Source organism: Rhizophagus irregularis, chromosome 5 (genome assembly GCF_026210795.1).
Source record: "Rhizophagus irregularis chromosome 5, complete sequence".
NCBI classification, from domain to species: Eukaryota; Fungi; Glomeromycota; class Glomeromycetes; order Glomerales; family Glomeraceae; genus Rhizophagus; species Rhizophagus irregularis.
Genome location: NC_089433.1, coordinates 3,344,834 through 3,362,679, shown reverse-complemented (window position 1 = coordinate 3,362,679; position 17,846 = coordinate 3,344,834). Strand labels below are relative to the sequence as shown.

General features: G+C 25.1%; 2 protein-coding genes across 2 annotated transcripts; one reads left to right on the top strand and one right to left on the bottom strand.

Moving 5' to 3' along the window:
• Positions 1-6,019: 6,019 nt before the first annotated feature.
• On the top strand, positions 6,020-8,016 carry OCT59_025253 (uncharacterized protein; the record flags this gene model as incomplete). Its single annotated transcript, XM_025321525.2, has 8 exons — positions 6,020-6,139; positions 6,220-6,243; positions 6,322-6,429; positions 6,510-6,613; positions 6,679-7,473; positions 7,553-7,693; positions 7,772-7,922; positions 8,002-8,016. 8 exons carry the CDS (start codon positions 6,020-6,022, stop codon positions 8,014-8,016), a joined length of 1,458 nt encoding a protein of 485 aa, XP_025168662.1.
• Positions 8,017-15,011: 6,995 nt separating this feature from the next.
• Positions 15,012-15,428, bottom strand: OCT59_025252 (uncharacterized protein; the record flags this gene model as incomplete). Its single annotated transcript, XM_066137221.1, has 3 exons — positions 15,012-15,147; positions 15,224-15,325; positions 15,403-15,428. The coding sequence occupies 3 exons, from the start codon at positions 15,426-15,428 to the stop codon at positions 15,012-15,014; spliced, it is 264 nt and encodes an 87-aa protein (XP_065991967.1).
• Positions 15,429-17,846: the final 2,418 nt, after the last annotated feature.

The following is a 17,846-nucleotide window of genomic DNA, read 5'->3' as shown; positions in this document are numbered from 1 at the left end:
TTTACAGATAAATCCGTACCTCATTAAGAAATTCACTTGTGATGATATGTTGGGAATTATATAAACATTTTAATGCAACTTTTTTATCTTGATTTCTCGTATATTTATGATTTATTGTATTATATTGTAATGGGCCATCCTTCCATATTGCTAAATATACTTTAGCAAAACCACCTTCACCTATTTCTTTAATATTGGTAAACTGATTATATGGTACCCATTCAAATACTATGTCATTAAAAGAATTAATTTTCGAATGCATTTCCTGAATTAAATTATTAATTATTTCATATTCACTGGTCCAGTTCATAGAACTTTTTCTTGATAAATCATTAATTTGACATAGTTTGCACCATTTATAGAGATTATCTGCAAATCTTTTACATTTTTCACAATAATATTTATTTGGAAAAACTATAATATAATCTCTTGTATTAGAATTTTGAGATATACCATATATTTCATGTTCAATACTATTAACCTATTAATTAAAGAAGGTTATTATTATTATATTAAAGTATTAATATTCAAGTATAATTTAAAAAGAAAATTTATACCTCATTCAGAAATTTATCAGTAGTAATATTTTGCGAATTATATAATTTTAAATTGACTTTTATACTCTTTTTTCTTGCATATTGGTATTCATCATCATTATGAATCAATGGACCATCGTTCCATATTGCTGAATATATTGTAACAAATTCATCTTTTCCTAACTCTTTAATATTATTAAACCGATTATATGGTATCCATTCAACTATAATATCATGTGATACACTTATTTTTAATTGCTTTTCCTGAATTAAATTATCAATTTTTTCATTTCCACTGGTCCAATTTTTTTCTAAATCATTAATTTGACATGGTTTACACCATTTATAATGTTCAATTGTAAATTTCTTATTACACTTATCACAATATACATCTTCAAGAACTAAAATATAATCTTTTGTTTCTGTATTTTGAGATATTCCATGTAAATACTTCCCATTAAAATATGTTTTAACCTATTAAAATATAAAAAAATTATTATCATTACACTTTGCTAAATATTTATATATAGTGAAATATTGATGAAATAAATGCATACCTCATTTAGAAATTCATCAGTAATATTTTGAGAGTTATATAATTTTAAATTGACTTTTGTCTTCTGTTTTCTTGAATATTCATGTTCCTTTTTGTCATATTTCAATGGACCATCCTTCCATATTGCTGAATACATTGTAGAAAATTCATCTTTTCCTAATTCTTTAATATAATTGAACTGATTATATGTTATCCATTCAATCGTATTATCACTAGTGTTAATAATTTCTAATTGCATTTCCTGAATTAAATTATCAATTTTTTCATTTCCACTAGTCCAGTTTGTAAAATTATTTTTTAGATTATTTATCTGGCACGGTTTGCACCATTTATAATATGTATCTAAACATTTACTAACACATTTATCACAATACATATCTTGAAGAATTATAATATAATCCTTATCTGGATTTTGAGATATTCCATATAAGTGGTTATTCTCAAAATGTGCCTTAACCTATTGAAACATAAAATTTTATTATAAAATAATTTATAAATTAAATTAAAGACATTCATACCTTATTCAGAAATTCACTGGTAATATTATGTGAGTTATATAATTTTAAATTGACTTTTGTACTCTGTCTTATATATTCATATTTATTTTCATCATATTTTAATGGACCATCCTTCCATATTGCTGAATATATTGTAGCAAATTCTTCTTTTCCTAACTCTTTAATATCATTAAACTGATCATATGGTATCCATTCAACTATAGCATCATGATAATAATCGATTTCTAATCTTTCTAATTGCATTTCCTGAATTGAATTATCAATTTTTTCATTTCCGCTAGTCCAATTTATAAAATTTTTTTCTAAATCATTTATCTGACATGATTTACACCATAAATTTAGTTTATTTATAAAACATTCGCCACATTTATTACAATATTTATTTCGAAGAACTAAAATATAATCTTTTGTGTTTGAATTTTGCGATAAACCATATAGACCATCACAAGTCTTAACCTATCAAAATAAAGAAATTTATTATTATATTTATAATTTTATTATTATGCAGCATATTAGAATCATGCCGATCTTGATGTACCGTTATTTTTACCAGTAAAAAGTGTGGGATAAAAATATTGGTTATACACATTAATTATCTAAAAAATTATACTTTTATATAAAAACTGTGACCGATATTTTTATCCCATCCAATAACTATATTTAAAGTATTTAAATTAAATAGAATAATTCATACCTCATTTTGAAATTCATCAGTAATATTTTGAGAGTTGTGTAAACATTTTAAATTGATTCTTGTATCCTGGTTCCTTGAATAATCATATTTATTTTTGTCATATTCTAATGGACCATCTTTCCATATTGCTGAATAAATTGTAAAACATTCATCTTTATCCAACTCTTTAATATCATTAAACTGATCATATGATATCCATTCGATTATGTAATCATATTGATTAAAAATTTTTAATTGCATTTCTTGAATTAAATTGTCAATTTTTTCATTTCCACTGGTCCAATTTGCAAAATCATTTTTTAGGTTATTTATCTGACATGATTTGCACCATTCAAAAGGTAAATATTTACCACATCTTTCACATATCATAGTCAAAATAATATGGTTTATACTATTTTAAAATTTTTCAACGTTTACAAAAATGAAAATTTCAGAACGTCAACAAGGTTTCATACATTGTGCCACAAGCCCTTTATGGCCTTATTCGTTTCATACGTTGTGTAACATTTAAATATTGTTGCATCAATCATCATCGTGACACTGGCGTGACTATTAATTTTATTTAACTTATAATCAATGTGTACATCGGGCATTTATACAAAAAAAAAATCAGTTCAAAATTACTTGATACTATATCAACTTTTAAAGTTGATAAAAGGTTTTAAAGTTGTTTAATTTAAATCTCTCATATTCAGGTTAATTTTACAAGAATAAATATTAATTTGTATTTTATCAAAAGTTTTAATAAAATTATAATTAACGTTTCATTAAAATTATATAATTTTCATATAAGAGATATAACGCCATTTTTTTTTAAGTGTAACCCTATAAAAAATTTTATCGTAAAAATGAGCCTTTCACGGATCCATTCACGGAAAATGCGATAAATTCCGTGATATAAGAGATGAATATAATAAACGGATAGACTTATTTTGATTTGTTTGTTACACATAAATTAGTTAACATTCGAGAAGGTATTACATAATTTAATTAGAAATCTAAACGTGATCAGTGTGACAGCGACAAAAGCTTATAGTTACACAAGTAATTGAGTATACCATTTTTTTTTTGCCTTTATTCAAATAAGATATTTACAATATATAATTTATAAAAAAAGCACTACCGTCACTCAGTACTATCCGGAACTTCACAGGGACTGACTATATTACAGAAACTTTAAGTATTCCGTCATGCCCATTGGAGATAAAGCCCCGAGCACATCGTCATGATCATTACCCCCCGGATACCGTTCACTTGTTGCTCGCAGAACGCTAGGCGAATTTAACAATATAAAAAAAAAAATTTTTAACAACTACTTAAACCGTACTAGGGAAAAGCAAGATTACCAGAAAGCCCTAACAATATTGCTACACTAAAACTTAGTACAATTTATCGAGACAGATTAATCCCCTCCATACTATACCCAATGAAACCTACCCATCAACCCGTCAATTATCTTAATGAGCGTGGACGAAGCACTGGTCGGCCACTTGTATCACTCCCAATGTTTATTTCAAGGCAATAAATTTGATTGATACCTGTGCTTAAGATCTTCTTGCCTTTTACCTCTTTAAAGGGACATTTAACATATGCACCAAAATGACTGCGCTAAACAACCCAAGAAAAAACCAAAGAAAAAAACACCAAATTACCTTAATCACTTCGAGTTTTCCCGCCCTTTTACCGCAAAACTCGTTTCACCCTTCCTCCTTCAATTAAACTTCCACCTTCTCTCATCCAAACCTAGTGATTAAGAGTAACATGCATAATATAAGTAAAAATTTAATTAAAATGTCCTATGTATTTTAGAGATTGGAACTGATTAACATTGATTGATTAATTAGCTGATTTAAAGACAATAAACCGGTTATGAGCAAAACAAACTGATACAATTTATGGTAAAAAAAAATTTATTTTTTTTCAATACTGTAATAGATTAATTAATCGGTTAAGATTCTCAGTAAATCAGTTTTTGAACCGGAATCACATGTTATATCATCTCGTATCCAAGCCTATTACTTCAGAGCGCTGACTGTTAGATTTATGTTTAAGATTAGGAAAAGAATGTTTTATTTATTATTTTAATTTAATATATAGTACATTGACTAGTACATTTACCTGTATCGTAACGCAGTTAATATAATTTCCTGTTAACATTCTACAAGATTTTTCCTGTTATCATAAAATCAAATATTCATTAATTGTTCTTTGTAAATTAAAAATAAAAATTAAATATTAATTCCAATATGCACAAATATTAGGCATGACATTTCCTTGATTGATCATAACAATTGAATAACTCCATTATAATTATGAATAGTCAACAGAAGGTAGACGAAGGATAATTCTCTCTTTTATTTTGAGAAGCATTAGAGAAATGTTATCAGCAAGTTCTTTACTATTTCATATTCATAAATTGTAGATAGACGGATGAATAATATATTAACGAAACAATTTAAAAAATAAACAAAATTACAAGTTACTGTATCAAAATATACTTTATAGATAATGTCTTTAATACACTTTTGTTTAATTAAAAAAATAATTCAAAGACAGAAAACATTATTTTTCGATTTATATATTAAAATTTCTTGCACGTTTTTACATAAAAATCAGGGCCAATATCTCATGTTTACATTGACGAATAATACTGAAAAATAAAATAAGATTGAATATCAATGTATCACGTTACCCATACACCATTATTAAGTATAATTTGAATATTCTCATTCTTAAGAAAAAAAACGAAGTGAAGACAAGGTCATGTTTTCCGCTTGAACGTTTTCTTCAAGAGTTAGTTGAAAAGTTTTTAATTAAAATAAATCTGAAAATATTTTAACATTTTATAATATTCTCAGTTACTCACTAACTACACTAAATATAATATACTGTATAAACTGAACTAGTTAATTCTTTTCCATGAAAAATATATGTCCAAGGATTGTATTATATAGAGAATTGCTGTATAAGTAAGTCATTACACGTAAGAAACATGTAAACTACTAAAAAAGTGGTATTATTTTCCGAATCAATGTTACATTGTTTTATTTTTTCTAATCAAAGATCCACAAAATTATTATCTTGCAGAATATCCTTCGTTATGAGGGGATCGGCAATTATAATAATTAAAAATTAAAAATTCAATCCAATCGAAATTATCGTTAAACAACAAAGAAAATAAAAAAATGCAGTGTTACAATGATCATAAATAAGGGCGTTCTTGCATGCATAATAAGAGATTACAAAAATTATGGATGGGACCTTGTAAATCCTTCCTTATGAGTAACCACCGGAAATCGGAATTACTATCGTGAGATATTATTTCTTTATCAAGTTAATCCGAATCATATAAAACTTTTTCCCGCATTAAACTTTTTTTTTAAAAAAAATGATAGTTAATCCTAATATGGATCATTTTCAACATAAAGTTTTGAATTAAAAATTCATTCTCACATGATAAACATTTAAAGAAATAATCAGGGTGAAATATTAACATTTTAAGGCTGTGATTTATTTATTTCTGCTATTTCTTTTGAGCACTACATACTTTTTCTTTAAAATAAATGAAATCAATCATTGAGAATTTTATAAAACCTGTCGGTCTTCGATTATCTTAAACAAATAAATATATTACTGCGCCACATAAGACTCTTTTTTTTTTTCTTCATAATATTCCTGAAAAAAAAAATTAGGTCGTTTTTTTTTTCTTCAAAAAATGGTTTTAGAAACTGGAGCAATTGCATGGATTTCATCATTCTTTTCAGCCGCTGCATGTAACCTTGGTTTTAGGTCATACCATTGCAGCAATTCTATAGCGACAAGAATTGTTTATGCAGTACGTAAAACAACAAGCTTAAAATATACTTATTATTATTATTATTAAGAATATATTTAACATAATATCATAAAATTTAGATAATCCTTTTATTGAATTCAATTGTAAGTAATATTTCATCATATATATATATATATTATACATTACTTCTGATAACGTTATTAATTTTATAATAATGATAGCTTGCATGGGTAATGATGTCTGATTGGGTTGTTAAAAAACTTGAAAAAAAAACACATAATAACTTACACTTAAATTGTCCAGAAGGAAGTTGTTTTGGAGTTTTAACGGTAAAATCAATTTGATCAAAATTTTCTTTTTAAATTCAAAATTTTATTTTAAATAACGCTCATGTGCTGTATTGATTTAGGTTCATCGAGTTTGTTTTGCGCTTTCATTATTACATTTTATCTTGGGAATTTTAGTTATTGGAGTTAAAGATATTCGTAATCCTAGGTCAACAATTCAAAATGGGTAAGTGTTGGTTAGAAATCATATTCGTTTCTTAACAAATATATTACTTATCATCCTTTATGTAGATGGTGGGGACCTAAAATATTATTATGGATAGGCTTTATAATCGGTTCATTCTTTATTCCAAATGAATTTTTTATGGCCTGGGGAAATTATATTGCGTTAGTCGGAGCTGCATTATTTATTCTTGTCGGTTTAATTCTCTTGGTAGATTTTGCACATACATGGAGTGAAAAATGTATGGACAAAGATGATCAATCTAAAGATAATAAATGGAAGGTAATTCTTGTTGGGTCAACACTTTTGATGTTCGCTGGTGCGATTGCGATGACATCAATAGTATACGTATTTTTTGCCAAATCAGGATGTTCACTTAATCAATTTTTTGTTACATTGAATTCCATATTATGTGTCATTGGAACTTTACTATGTATACATCCAAAAATTCAAGAAGGAAATCCTCGTTCAGGGTTACCACAAGCATCGATGGTAGTAATTTATTGTGCTTATTTAATATTAAGTGCAGTGGCAAATGAACCTAAAACTGAAACTAATGGTGAAAAAGTTGCAGCACATGATATGTGTAATCCATTATCTTCACATAAAACACGTAAAACATCAATTATTATTGGGGCTTTATTCACCTTTATCGCCATTGCTTATTCAACTTCAAGAGCTGCGAGTCAAGGAAGATTATTATTAACAAATAGTTCTTCCACTAAGGATTATAAATATCGCCGTGTCAACAATGATGATGTTTCCGATATGATTCCTTTGACGAGTAACGAACCCAAAGATGAACCATCACTACCAATATCAAAAAATTATTCTCAAATAACCATGGATTCCGTTCAAAAAGAGTAAATAAATTAATCGATTAATTTTTTTTTATTAGCGTGATTTTTTGATATCTTAAAATTATTTTGTTATTTTTATTAGAATTCTTCCTCCATCAGCCTTGGACGAAGAAGCGGATTATCCCATGGATGATGAAGACTATGATGTTAATTATAATTATACATTTTTCCATTTTATATTTGCAATTGCTGCCATGTATGTTGCTATGTTATTAACAGACTGGTAAGTTGACGCTATTATTTTAAATATTTTTTTTTTTCTTTTTTAAGAAAGTTATATAATAACCACTTTTTTTTTTAGGAACACTTTTACAATGACAGGCAATGAGAAATTAGTCGTTATTGGTCGAAGTCATACAATTGTTTGGGTTAAAGTTATCTCAGGATGGGTTTGCTTTTTATTATACTATTGGTCTTTGGTCGCACCTGCTTTATTTCCTGAAAGATTTGCCGTAAGTATATTTTATTTTTCGTTATACTGTACGTTATACGATTACGCTAAATTAAAAATTATTTATTTATTTTTTTTAGGATTATTATTTATAAATTACATTTCCGTGTTTCGAAATATAATCGGCTATATTTATGTTATTTGATAAAATTATTTTTATCTCAATGAAACGTTATTATTTAAAAGAAACTTTTCTGCATTACGTAGGTATTATAGAAATCGATTATTTAAAAATTTTAACTTATTGTATTTTATAAAAAAAAATTGAAGCCATAGAATTTTTTTATTTGTCTTTTTTTTTTATTAGTCTATTGGGAACAAAAAATTAATTGTACGAAAATAAATAAATGAAATAAGACAGTTTAAATTATTAAATTAAATTAGATGATGTCTGATATGATAAATTAATTAATCATGCTTGTGATGATGACGATAAAGATATTGAATAATAATCAAATTATATTCATTCCCGTTTTAATGAAATTACCAATTAATTTCTCACTCTTAATATAAATTCTTAAGTTTTAACTGCTGCAAATTATATAAACACCATCATTATTTAATCATAAACTAACGTCATCAATACTAGACATTACGAGAGATATATGTAAACAAAGAAGATCTTTTTTTAATTAAATTGGCTTTATCGTATAAATAAATATAAAGTAAATTCATCTTAGTAAATGTAACCAAACAAATGTAATAAGCGTATAAGTCGAAAACTTTATAATCTAATAAAATAATACGTTAATACAGTAAGATAGAAAACCGTTTTACGTTTACGATCACTTAACGCTTGTGTAACAATAGACTCACGTTATACGTAAATTTTGGCTATTGGATCCGATGTAGAATTAGCTCGGAATGTAATGACGGCAGAAGTCATGAGTCATGGATCCGGATGATTACAAATGATTATAAATCAAAAAATTCCAATCGGAAGCCTGAAACAATGTGGAACTAGGGGCGAAAACTAGTAAAACCCGTAAATTTTCAGCAATTGTGTAATCAAATATTATTAGTTTATGCATAATATTTTTAACCAGTTGCGGTTAGCCACAAGTCATATTACAAATTTATTACAAATCCTTTTTATAATGTTTAGAAAAATTAATCAATGAATGCAGCTTGCAAATCTTGATTGAAAAATAAGTTCAAATAGTTTTACAATCCTTCTAGTGGATATCCAAAAAAAAAAAATTTTTATTTTCCAAATAAAATTTTGAAATAATTTTTTTTTCAAAAATAATAAAATAGGTAAATAATGTCAAATTATGATGAATATGATGAATGTAAAAGATGTGGAAAATATGTAAATTCTGGATGGTGTAAATTATGTCAAATTAATGATTTAAGAAATAATTTTATAAATTGGACAAGTGAAAATGAAAAAATTAATAATTTAATTCAAGAAATGCAATTAAAAATTTTTTATTATTATGATATAATAATTGAATGGATACCATATGATCAATTTAATATTATTAAAGAAATAAAAAAAGATAAATGTTTTATAATATATTCAGCAATTTGGAAGGATGGTATATTAAAATATGATAGAAATAAACATGAATATTTAAGAAATCAAAATATAAAAATCAATTTAAAATCTTTACATAACTCACAAAATATTACTAATGAATTTTTAAATGAGGTACTATACATTTCTTTATTTACTATTAATTTAAATAATTTAATATAATAAGTATATAACTTATTTTTATTTTTAATAGATTAATACGTGTTTTAATGGTGATTACCTATTTGGTATATCTCAAAATTCAGAAACAAAAGATTATATTCTGGTTCTTCAAAATTTATATTGTAATAAATGTAATAACCGTTTTATAGATGAATATGATATGTGGTGTAAATCATGTCAAATAAATGATTTAGAAAATAATTTTATAAATTGGACCAGCGGAAATGAAAAAATTGATAATTTAATTCGAGAAATGCAATTAGAAATTTATAATTATAATGATATTATAGTTGAATGGATATCATATGATCAGTTCAATGATATTAAAGAGTTAGGAAAAGATGAACTTACTACTACAATATATTCGGCAATATGGAAAGATGGTTCATTGAATTATGATGAAAATAAATATGAATATATAAGAAATCAGAATATAAAAGTTAATTTAAAAAGTTTTCATAATTCTCAAAATATTACTAATGAACTTTTAATTGAGGTATAAAATTTCTTCTATTTAATTTACCGTATATATACTTAAAAAAAATATATATATATATTTATTGATTTTTTATCGTATTTAATTCTAATTAGATTAAGACATATTTTAACGGTGAAAATCTATTTGGAATATCTCAAAATCTAGAAACAAAAGATTATATTTTAGTTCTGCAAAATATATATTGTGATAAATATGGTAAATATTTTACTGATAAAAACAATAAATGGTGTAAATCATGTCAAATTAATGATTTAGAAAAGAATTTTACAAATTGGACAATGGTAATGAAAAAATTGATAATTTAATTCGGAAAATTCAATTAAGAACTAATTATTATAATGATATAATAGTTGAATGGATACCATATGATCAATTCAATAATATTAAAGAGTTAGAAAAAGATGAATTTACTACAATATATTCAGCAATATGGAAGGATGGTCCATTAAATTATATTATGGAATACTATGACTATACAAGAAAACAGAATAAAAAAGTCAATTTAAAATGTTTACACAACTCACAAAATATTAATAATGAATTTCTAATTGAGGTATGAAATATAATATAAATTTGAATATAAATTTGATTTAAAATTTAATATGCAAATAATAACTTCGTTCTTTTTTTTGATTTTAATAGTTTAATAGATATTCAACAAGATTTTATAGTTACAATAAATTTAAAATATTTGGAATATCTCAGAATCCTGATATAAAAGATTATATTTTAGTTCTTCAAAATGTATATTGTGACAAATGTGATAAATGCTTTACAGATAAATATGGTATATGGTGTAAATCGTGTCAAATAAATGATATAGAAAAAAATATTACAAATTGGACTAGTGGAAATGAAAAGATTGATAATTTAATTCAAGAAATGAGGTTAAAAATAAATAATCCATATGATATAGTATTTGAATGGATCCCATATGATCAGTTTTATGATATTAAAGAGTTAGGGGAAGATGAATTTGCTACAATATATTCAGCAATATGGAAGGATAATCCATTACAATATTAATAAATATAAATTTCATACGAAAAAGCAGAATAGCAAAGTCAACTTAAAATGTTTATACAATTCACAAAATATTACTAATGAACTTTTAAATGAGGTATGAAAACTTTCATAAATTTAATCCAAATACTTTTAATATTATATAACTGAATTTTACTTATCCATATTTAGGTTAGGACATATTCAATTAGAAATCATAAAGATAATAACCCTAAAATATATGGAATATCTCAAAATCCCGATACAAAAAACTATGTTATAGTTCTTCAAGATGTATATTGTGATAAATGTATTAAATATTTTACAGATCAATATTATAAATGGTGTGAATCATGTCAAATCAATAATTTAAAGGAAAATTTTACAAACTGGACCAGTGGAAATGAAAAAATAGATAATTTAATTCAAGAAATGCAATTAAAAATAAATAAATCATATGATATAATATTTGAATGGATACCATACAATCAATTTTATAAAATTAAAGAAATAGGTAAAGGTGGTTTTGCTAAAGTATACACAGGATGGTCCATTAATTTATAATTATAATAATTATGAATATACAAGAAGTCAGAATAAAATAGTTGCTTTAAAAGCTTTATATGATTCCCAAAATATTTCAAGTCAATTTCTGAATGAGGTATGAAATTTTCTGTAAATTTAATTTAATATATTATTAATGTAATAATTTTTTTTCATATTTTAATAGATTAAAGTATATTCAATTGAAAATCATAAAGATTATTTTAGTAATAAAATACTTAAAATATATGGAATATCTCAGAATCCAGATACAAAGGAACATACTATGATTCTTGATTATGCAAAAGGCGGAGATTTTAATTATTGGATGATTAAAAATTATAATGATTTTAATTGGTCAAGAAAATTAATTATATTATTTAATATTATTAGAGGTCTTGAAAAAATTCATCAAAAACAAATGGTTCATCGTGATTTCCATACAAGAAATATATTATTAAATGATATTAATGTTAATGATTACATGAATGACAGTATTATACATATTTCAGATATGGGATTATGTGGTGAAGTTAAGAATATCGATCACAATGATAATATTTATGGAGTTATACCTTATGTAGCTCCTGAAGTGTTAAAAGGAAAACCTTATACTCAAGCATCAGATATTTATAGTTTTGGTATGATTATGTATTTTGTGGCAACTGGAAAACAACCCTTTGACGATTGTGCACATGATGAGTTTTTAGTATTAAACATCTGCAACAAAATTAGACCTGAAATAATTAATGAGCTGGAAGCACCAAAATGTTACCTTGATTTGATGAAAAAGTGTTGGGATTCAAATCCAGATAATAGACCAAAAGCAACTGAAATTTTAAAATTTATTCGTTTATTTATTGACTCATATAAATATGATAGTCAAAATTTACATCATGAAATTTCAAAAGTACTACTTTAGCTCATCCACAAGCTATTTATAAATCTCGATTACTTAATTCTTTTACAAAAAATCTTCCAAAATATGATGATAATATTAACAGTAAATACCATAGAAGTTATTGATTTTACAAAGTAAGTCATAAATTTATTATATTTGATCATTATAATATTTAATCTGAATCTTAATTCTTTATGCAGATTATCAATCAAAGATGATACCAATGAATAAAAGAATCAAATTTATTTTTAGTGTGACAAGTCTTTAATTTGAAAATAACCTATAGCATTACTACATTAATTATTCATTCTTGTTTTATATATTTTGAATTTTGGAAAATTAAATTAACGCATGCAAGTCATGAGAATTTACGATTTGATTTTCTTGCCTTATCATAAATTTAATTAAAAAATTTCTTTTATTATAAAATAGCTAAAAAATAAATAAATAAATAAATAAAACCAAATATAAATTCACTTGTTAAAATAAAATAAAATAAAAATACTATGCGATAAACCACGTGATAAAAATTCATGTGATCCATAATGTATACTTAGAGCATCCTTATCCTGGGCCACGGTCCAGATGCTTATCCTGGACCAGGAAATCTAATTGGATGAGATTGTTTTGTGTAACATTTGTCTTAAAAAAAAAAACAATTCGCGTTTTTTTTAAAAAAAAAGTTACGAAATGCCTTTTTTTAAAGCATTTAATACTACCGTTTTAAAGTAATATGTTATTTGAAATTTGTATTTTGGTATGCATTTTATTAAACTTTATTAATAAATAAGTAAAATTGCATATATAACTTTATAAAAAAGGTCTTTACATTATTTTTTACTAGGGTTGGATCGGTCCTAGCAAAGACCGGTCCTGCGTCGGTCTTGGGACCGGTCTTCACGGTCTTCGGTCCGAGATCTGAGGACCGGTCCGGACCGGGGACCGATCCCATATTATTAATATCCAATAAAAATGAGCCAATTTTTGTGCTCATCTACTTCTAGGGCACGGTTTTTGCCAAAACCGATTGTCAGTTCAGTTTTTAACGTTTTCGCAATGTTTTTTATTAAAAAAAACGTGCGAAACTTTTTTTTCGTGAAATTATTAATAAAAAACGTTTTTGCAACGTTTCCTATTAATAAAATAATTAAAAAAACGTATGAAAACGTTTTTTTTTATTAAATTGCTTAATAAAAAACGTTGCAAAACGTAAATTACTTAATAAAAACGTTTTCGCAACGTTGTTTGTTAAAATAATTAAAAACGTTTGCGAAAAACGTTTTTTTTTATGAACTTATTAATAAAAAACGTTTTCGCAACGTTTTCTATTAAAATAATTAAAAAACGTTGCGAAACGTTTTTTATTTGTTAAATTACATATTAAAAAACGTTTCACAACGTTCTTTAATGTTTTAGCATAATTTAGAGGTCTAAAAATCATTTCTTTAAATTTAAATCGGTCCGGTCCCAGTCCGGTCCGGTCCAGGTTGAAAGACCGGTCTTTTTGGGACCGGACCGGACTGGACCGGACCGATCCAACCCTATTTTTTACTGTAATTTTATTATTAAAATTATTTTAACGTTAATATCAAAACAAAAGTACAAAGTAATAGTATTATATTAGCTTTAAAAGTTTTGTTATAAATGTGTAATTTACAACCTTTTTTGAACAACTTTGCTTAACCCCAAAACTTAAAAAAAAAACACTTGATTTCCAGAATAATATCAATATATCATAAAACTCTTCAAAAAGAAAATAAAAAACATTTAGTATTATCATAAAACTACAATAAATACAATTAAAATTAAAATATACAAACTGAAATGAAATATGAAATACTAAGTACTAACATACCACAAAAAAGAATAGAGAAAGAGTGAAAGATAGGAAGAGATAAAATAAATTATGCCGGAGTTATGTAATAAAAGGGCTGATTAGCCAATCAAAAGTTGACTGGTCCAGAATAAGCATCTGGACCGGTGGATCAGGTTAAGGATGGCCGTATACTTATAGTAGCGGAACCAATTAAACTGTGAGAACGTGACCTAATGTCACCGGGTCTAAAATCCTAGTCGTTCCGCTCCGGATAATCATAATTCATAACTTCATTTATAATATACACGTGGTAGTATACACCCTAAAAGCAACACTACTTTAAATATGAAAATAAGTAATTATCATAAGTGCGAAATTAATTGTAATCTCTATATAGAATGAAAAAAAAATTGTAAATAAAATTTCCTTGAAAAAATTTCATAAAAAATTATTAAAATTTCCACATACTCTGTATCTGCAAGATAACGGAATATTTAATTTCTATAGTTTTATAGATAATTGAAACTAGTGACTAGTTTTAATGCGTTTTCCTAATTTAAATATTTAAAATTTGATTAAAATAAAAATTAAACGTTAACGTAAGCATTAAAACAAAAGAACAAATAATTAAAATAACATCGAGCCAGATAAATATTTACCACTATTGTCATAGTAAGTATTGATGTTTAAAAATACTTCATTTTTTCTTTTTGAAGAAGTTGAAAAATTTTGACCTACAGAACTTAAATTCTGTGTCGATAAACTAAATAAAAAAAACCAATGAATTTAATAATTAGTTGTGTCTTTTCAAACCATTTTTTTATTGTTACATTAAATACCTTTTAGTATCTATATCAAGCTCTAATTCTGCCGAGATATAATTAGAATCTGAAGTGGTTGAATAATTTCGAATCGTAGAATTTAAATTTTGTGACGATAAACTAGTAAAAAATTAATAAATTAAAATAATTTAATTGTGTCTTTAAAATCTTTTTTTTTTATTGTTATTTTAAAATACCTTCTAGTATTAATTATTTTACGCATAATAACAAATTTTCTTATTATAATAGGTTAAAAGAAATCATTTGTATGGAATATCTCAAGATCCTTATACAAAAAATTATATTATATTATTTCCGGATGGATTTTATTGTATTAAATGCGGTAAAAAATTTACAGATATTTGTTTTAAATGGTGTAAATCATGTCAATTAAATACTCTAGAAAAAAATTTTACAAATTGGACCAGTGGAAATGAAAAAATTGATAGTTTAATTCAGAGAAAGCAATTAGAAATTAATAATTGTCATGATTTTATAATTGAATGGATATCATATGATAAATTTGATGATATTAAAGAGTTAGAAAAAGATGAATTTGCTACAATATATTCAGCAATATGGAAGGATGGTCCATTACGATATGATAGTAATAATTAATAAACGTGGATATTCAAGAAAACAAAGTAAAAAAGTCAATTTAAAATTATATAGCTCACAAAATATTAACAATGAATTTTTAAATGAGGTATAAATTTCTTTATTTAACTCAAATATTTTACGAATAATAACAAATTTTTTATTATATTAGGCTAAGGTATATTTTGAAAGAAATCATTTATATGGAATATCTCAAAATCCTTACTCAAAAAATTATATTATGTTATTTTCGTATAGATTTTATTGTAATAAATGTGGTAAAGAATATACTCTAAAAAAAATTTATAAATTGGACCAGTGGTAATGAAAAAATTGATAGTTTAATTCAGGAAAAGCAATTAGGAATTAATAAATATGATGATATTATAATTGAATGGATATCATATGATAAGTTCGATGACATTAAGGAGTTAAGAAAAGATGAATTTTCTACAATATATTCAGCAATATGGAAGGATGGACCATTACAATATGACAGAAATAAACGTGAATATTCAAGAGAACAGTCAATTTAAAATCATATAACTCACAAAATACTATTAATGGATTTCTAAATGCCCCTATAAAAATGAAATGTGTTAAATTTGTGTTCATGTGTAAAAAACGTCCAAAAAAGCACCATTTTGTCCGATTTATGTCTTATTAATAAAAAACAAAAATTAAACAAAATGGTGCTTTTTTAGACATTTATTACACATGAGCACAAATATTAAACAAATTTAACTCATTTCGTTTTTATAGGGTATGAGGTATTAATTTTTTATTTAATTTAAATACCCTTTTAATAAAATAATAAATTTTCTTTATTTTATTAGGTTAATAATATCTCAAAATCTTTATACAAAAAATTATATTATATTATTTTCGTATAGAAATTATTGTAATAAATGCGGTAAAATTCTAGATAATGATTATAAATGGTGCAAACCATGTAAAATTAATGATTTATTTGAAAATAATTTTACAAACTGGACTAGTGGAAATGAAAAAATTGTCAATTTAATCCAGGAAATGCAATTGTTACACGAATTTTTGTGCATGTGATTTCCGATATTGTATGATGATCCGATGAAATTTCGGTACATTTGTGTACACTGTAATGCCGTAGTATACATAGTAAATTTATTAATTGTGAGGCGCAGTATTATATTTAATCTTAGTATATAAAATTTTAGTTTATTTTTATTTTTTTTAGTTAGACCGAAAAGTCGTTAAACTATTGATCAGGTGATTCAAGGATAATTGGTCCGAGATGACATTAAACTATCAGTCACATTTAAGGATAAATAAAGATCCGAAAGATACTAAATTAAATGAAGTCAAGTGATCTGAGGTGTCAGGTGACTAATTTGCTGATCATTACGTTAGTATTATAAATCATAATTCAGGAGGTCACGATGATCAAATGGATACAGAATTAAGATGATGGAAATACTTTGAAATAATGGAAATACTTTGATAATTTAAATCCATGAACCGAAATTATGAATTTTTGGTTACACGAAAACAAATATAAAAGGGCGTGAAGATCACCTTTTGAGAAGGACATTATTCTTGGACGAATTTCGATAATGAATTATTTATTAGTTATTTAATGTTATTAAACCAAGCATATTATTGTATTTATTTATATTATTAATAAAGAGATATTTTGTTAATACCTAAGGTGGCAACGTGATTTATCACGGGCTTAGGCGTTACAAGTGGTGCATGCTCCGAGAAAGGAAAGTGATCATCCTCACATGATCACTACAGGTTATAAGTACAGGATCTCTGAGAAAAGAAAATGATCACCCCCACGTGATCATTAGAAGTTACAAATAAAGGATCGACGAAGTTAAGGAATTATAAAATTAAAAGTTCTAAGTCTTGGTTAAAAAAGAATTTAAGGCGTATTAACGTTAAATTTTAATAAAATAAAGTTAAATATTTTAAAGGATACGTGAAAATAATGGTTACCAAGGTAAAAGGCATTAATTTGGGTGAGTATGACCATAAATGTATAAAGAGATAATGTTAAAAA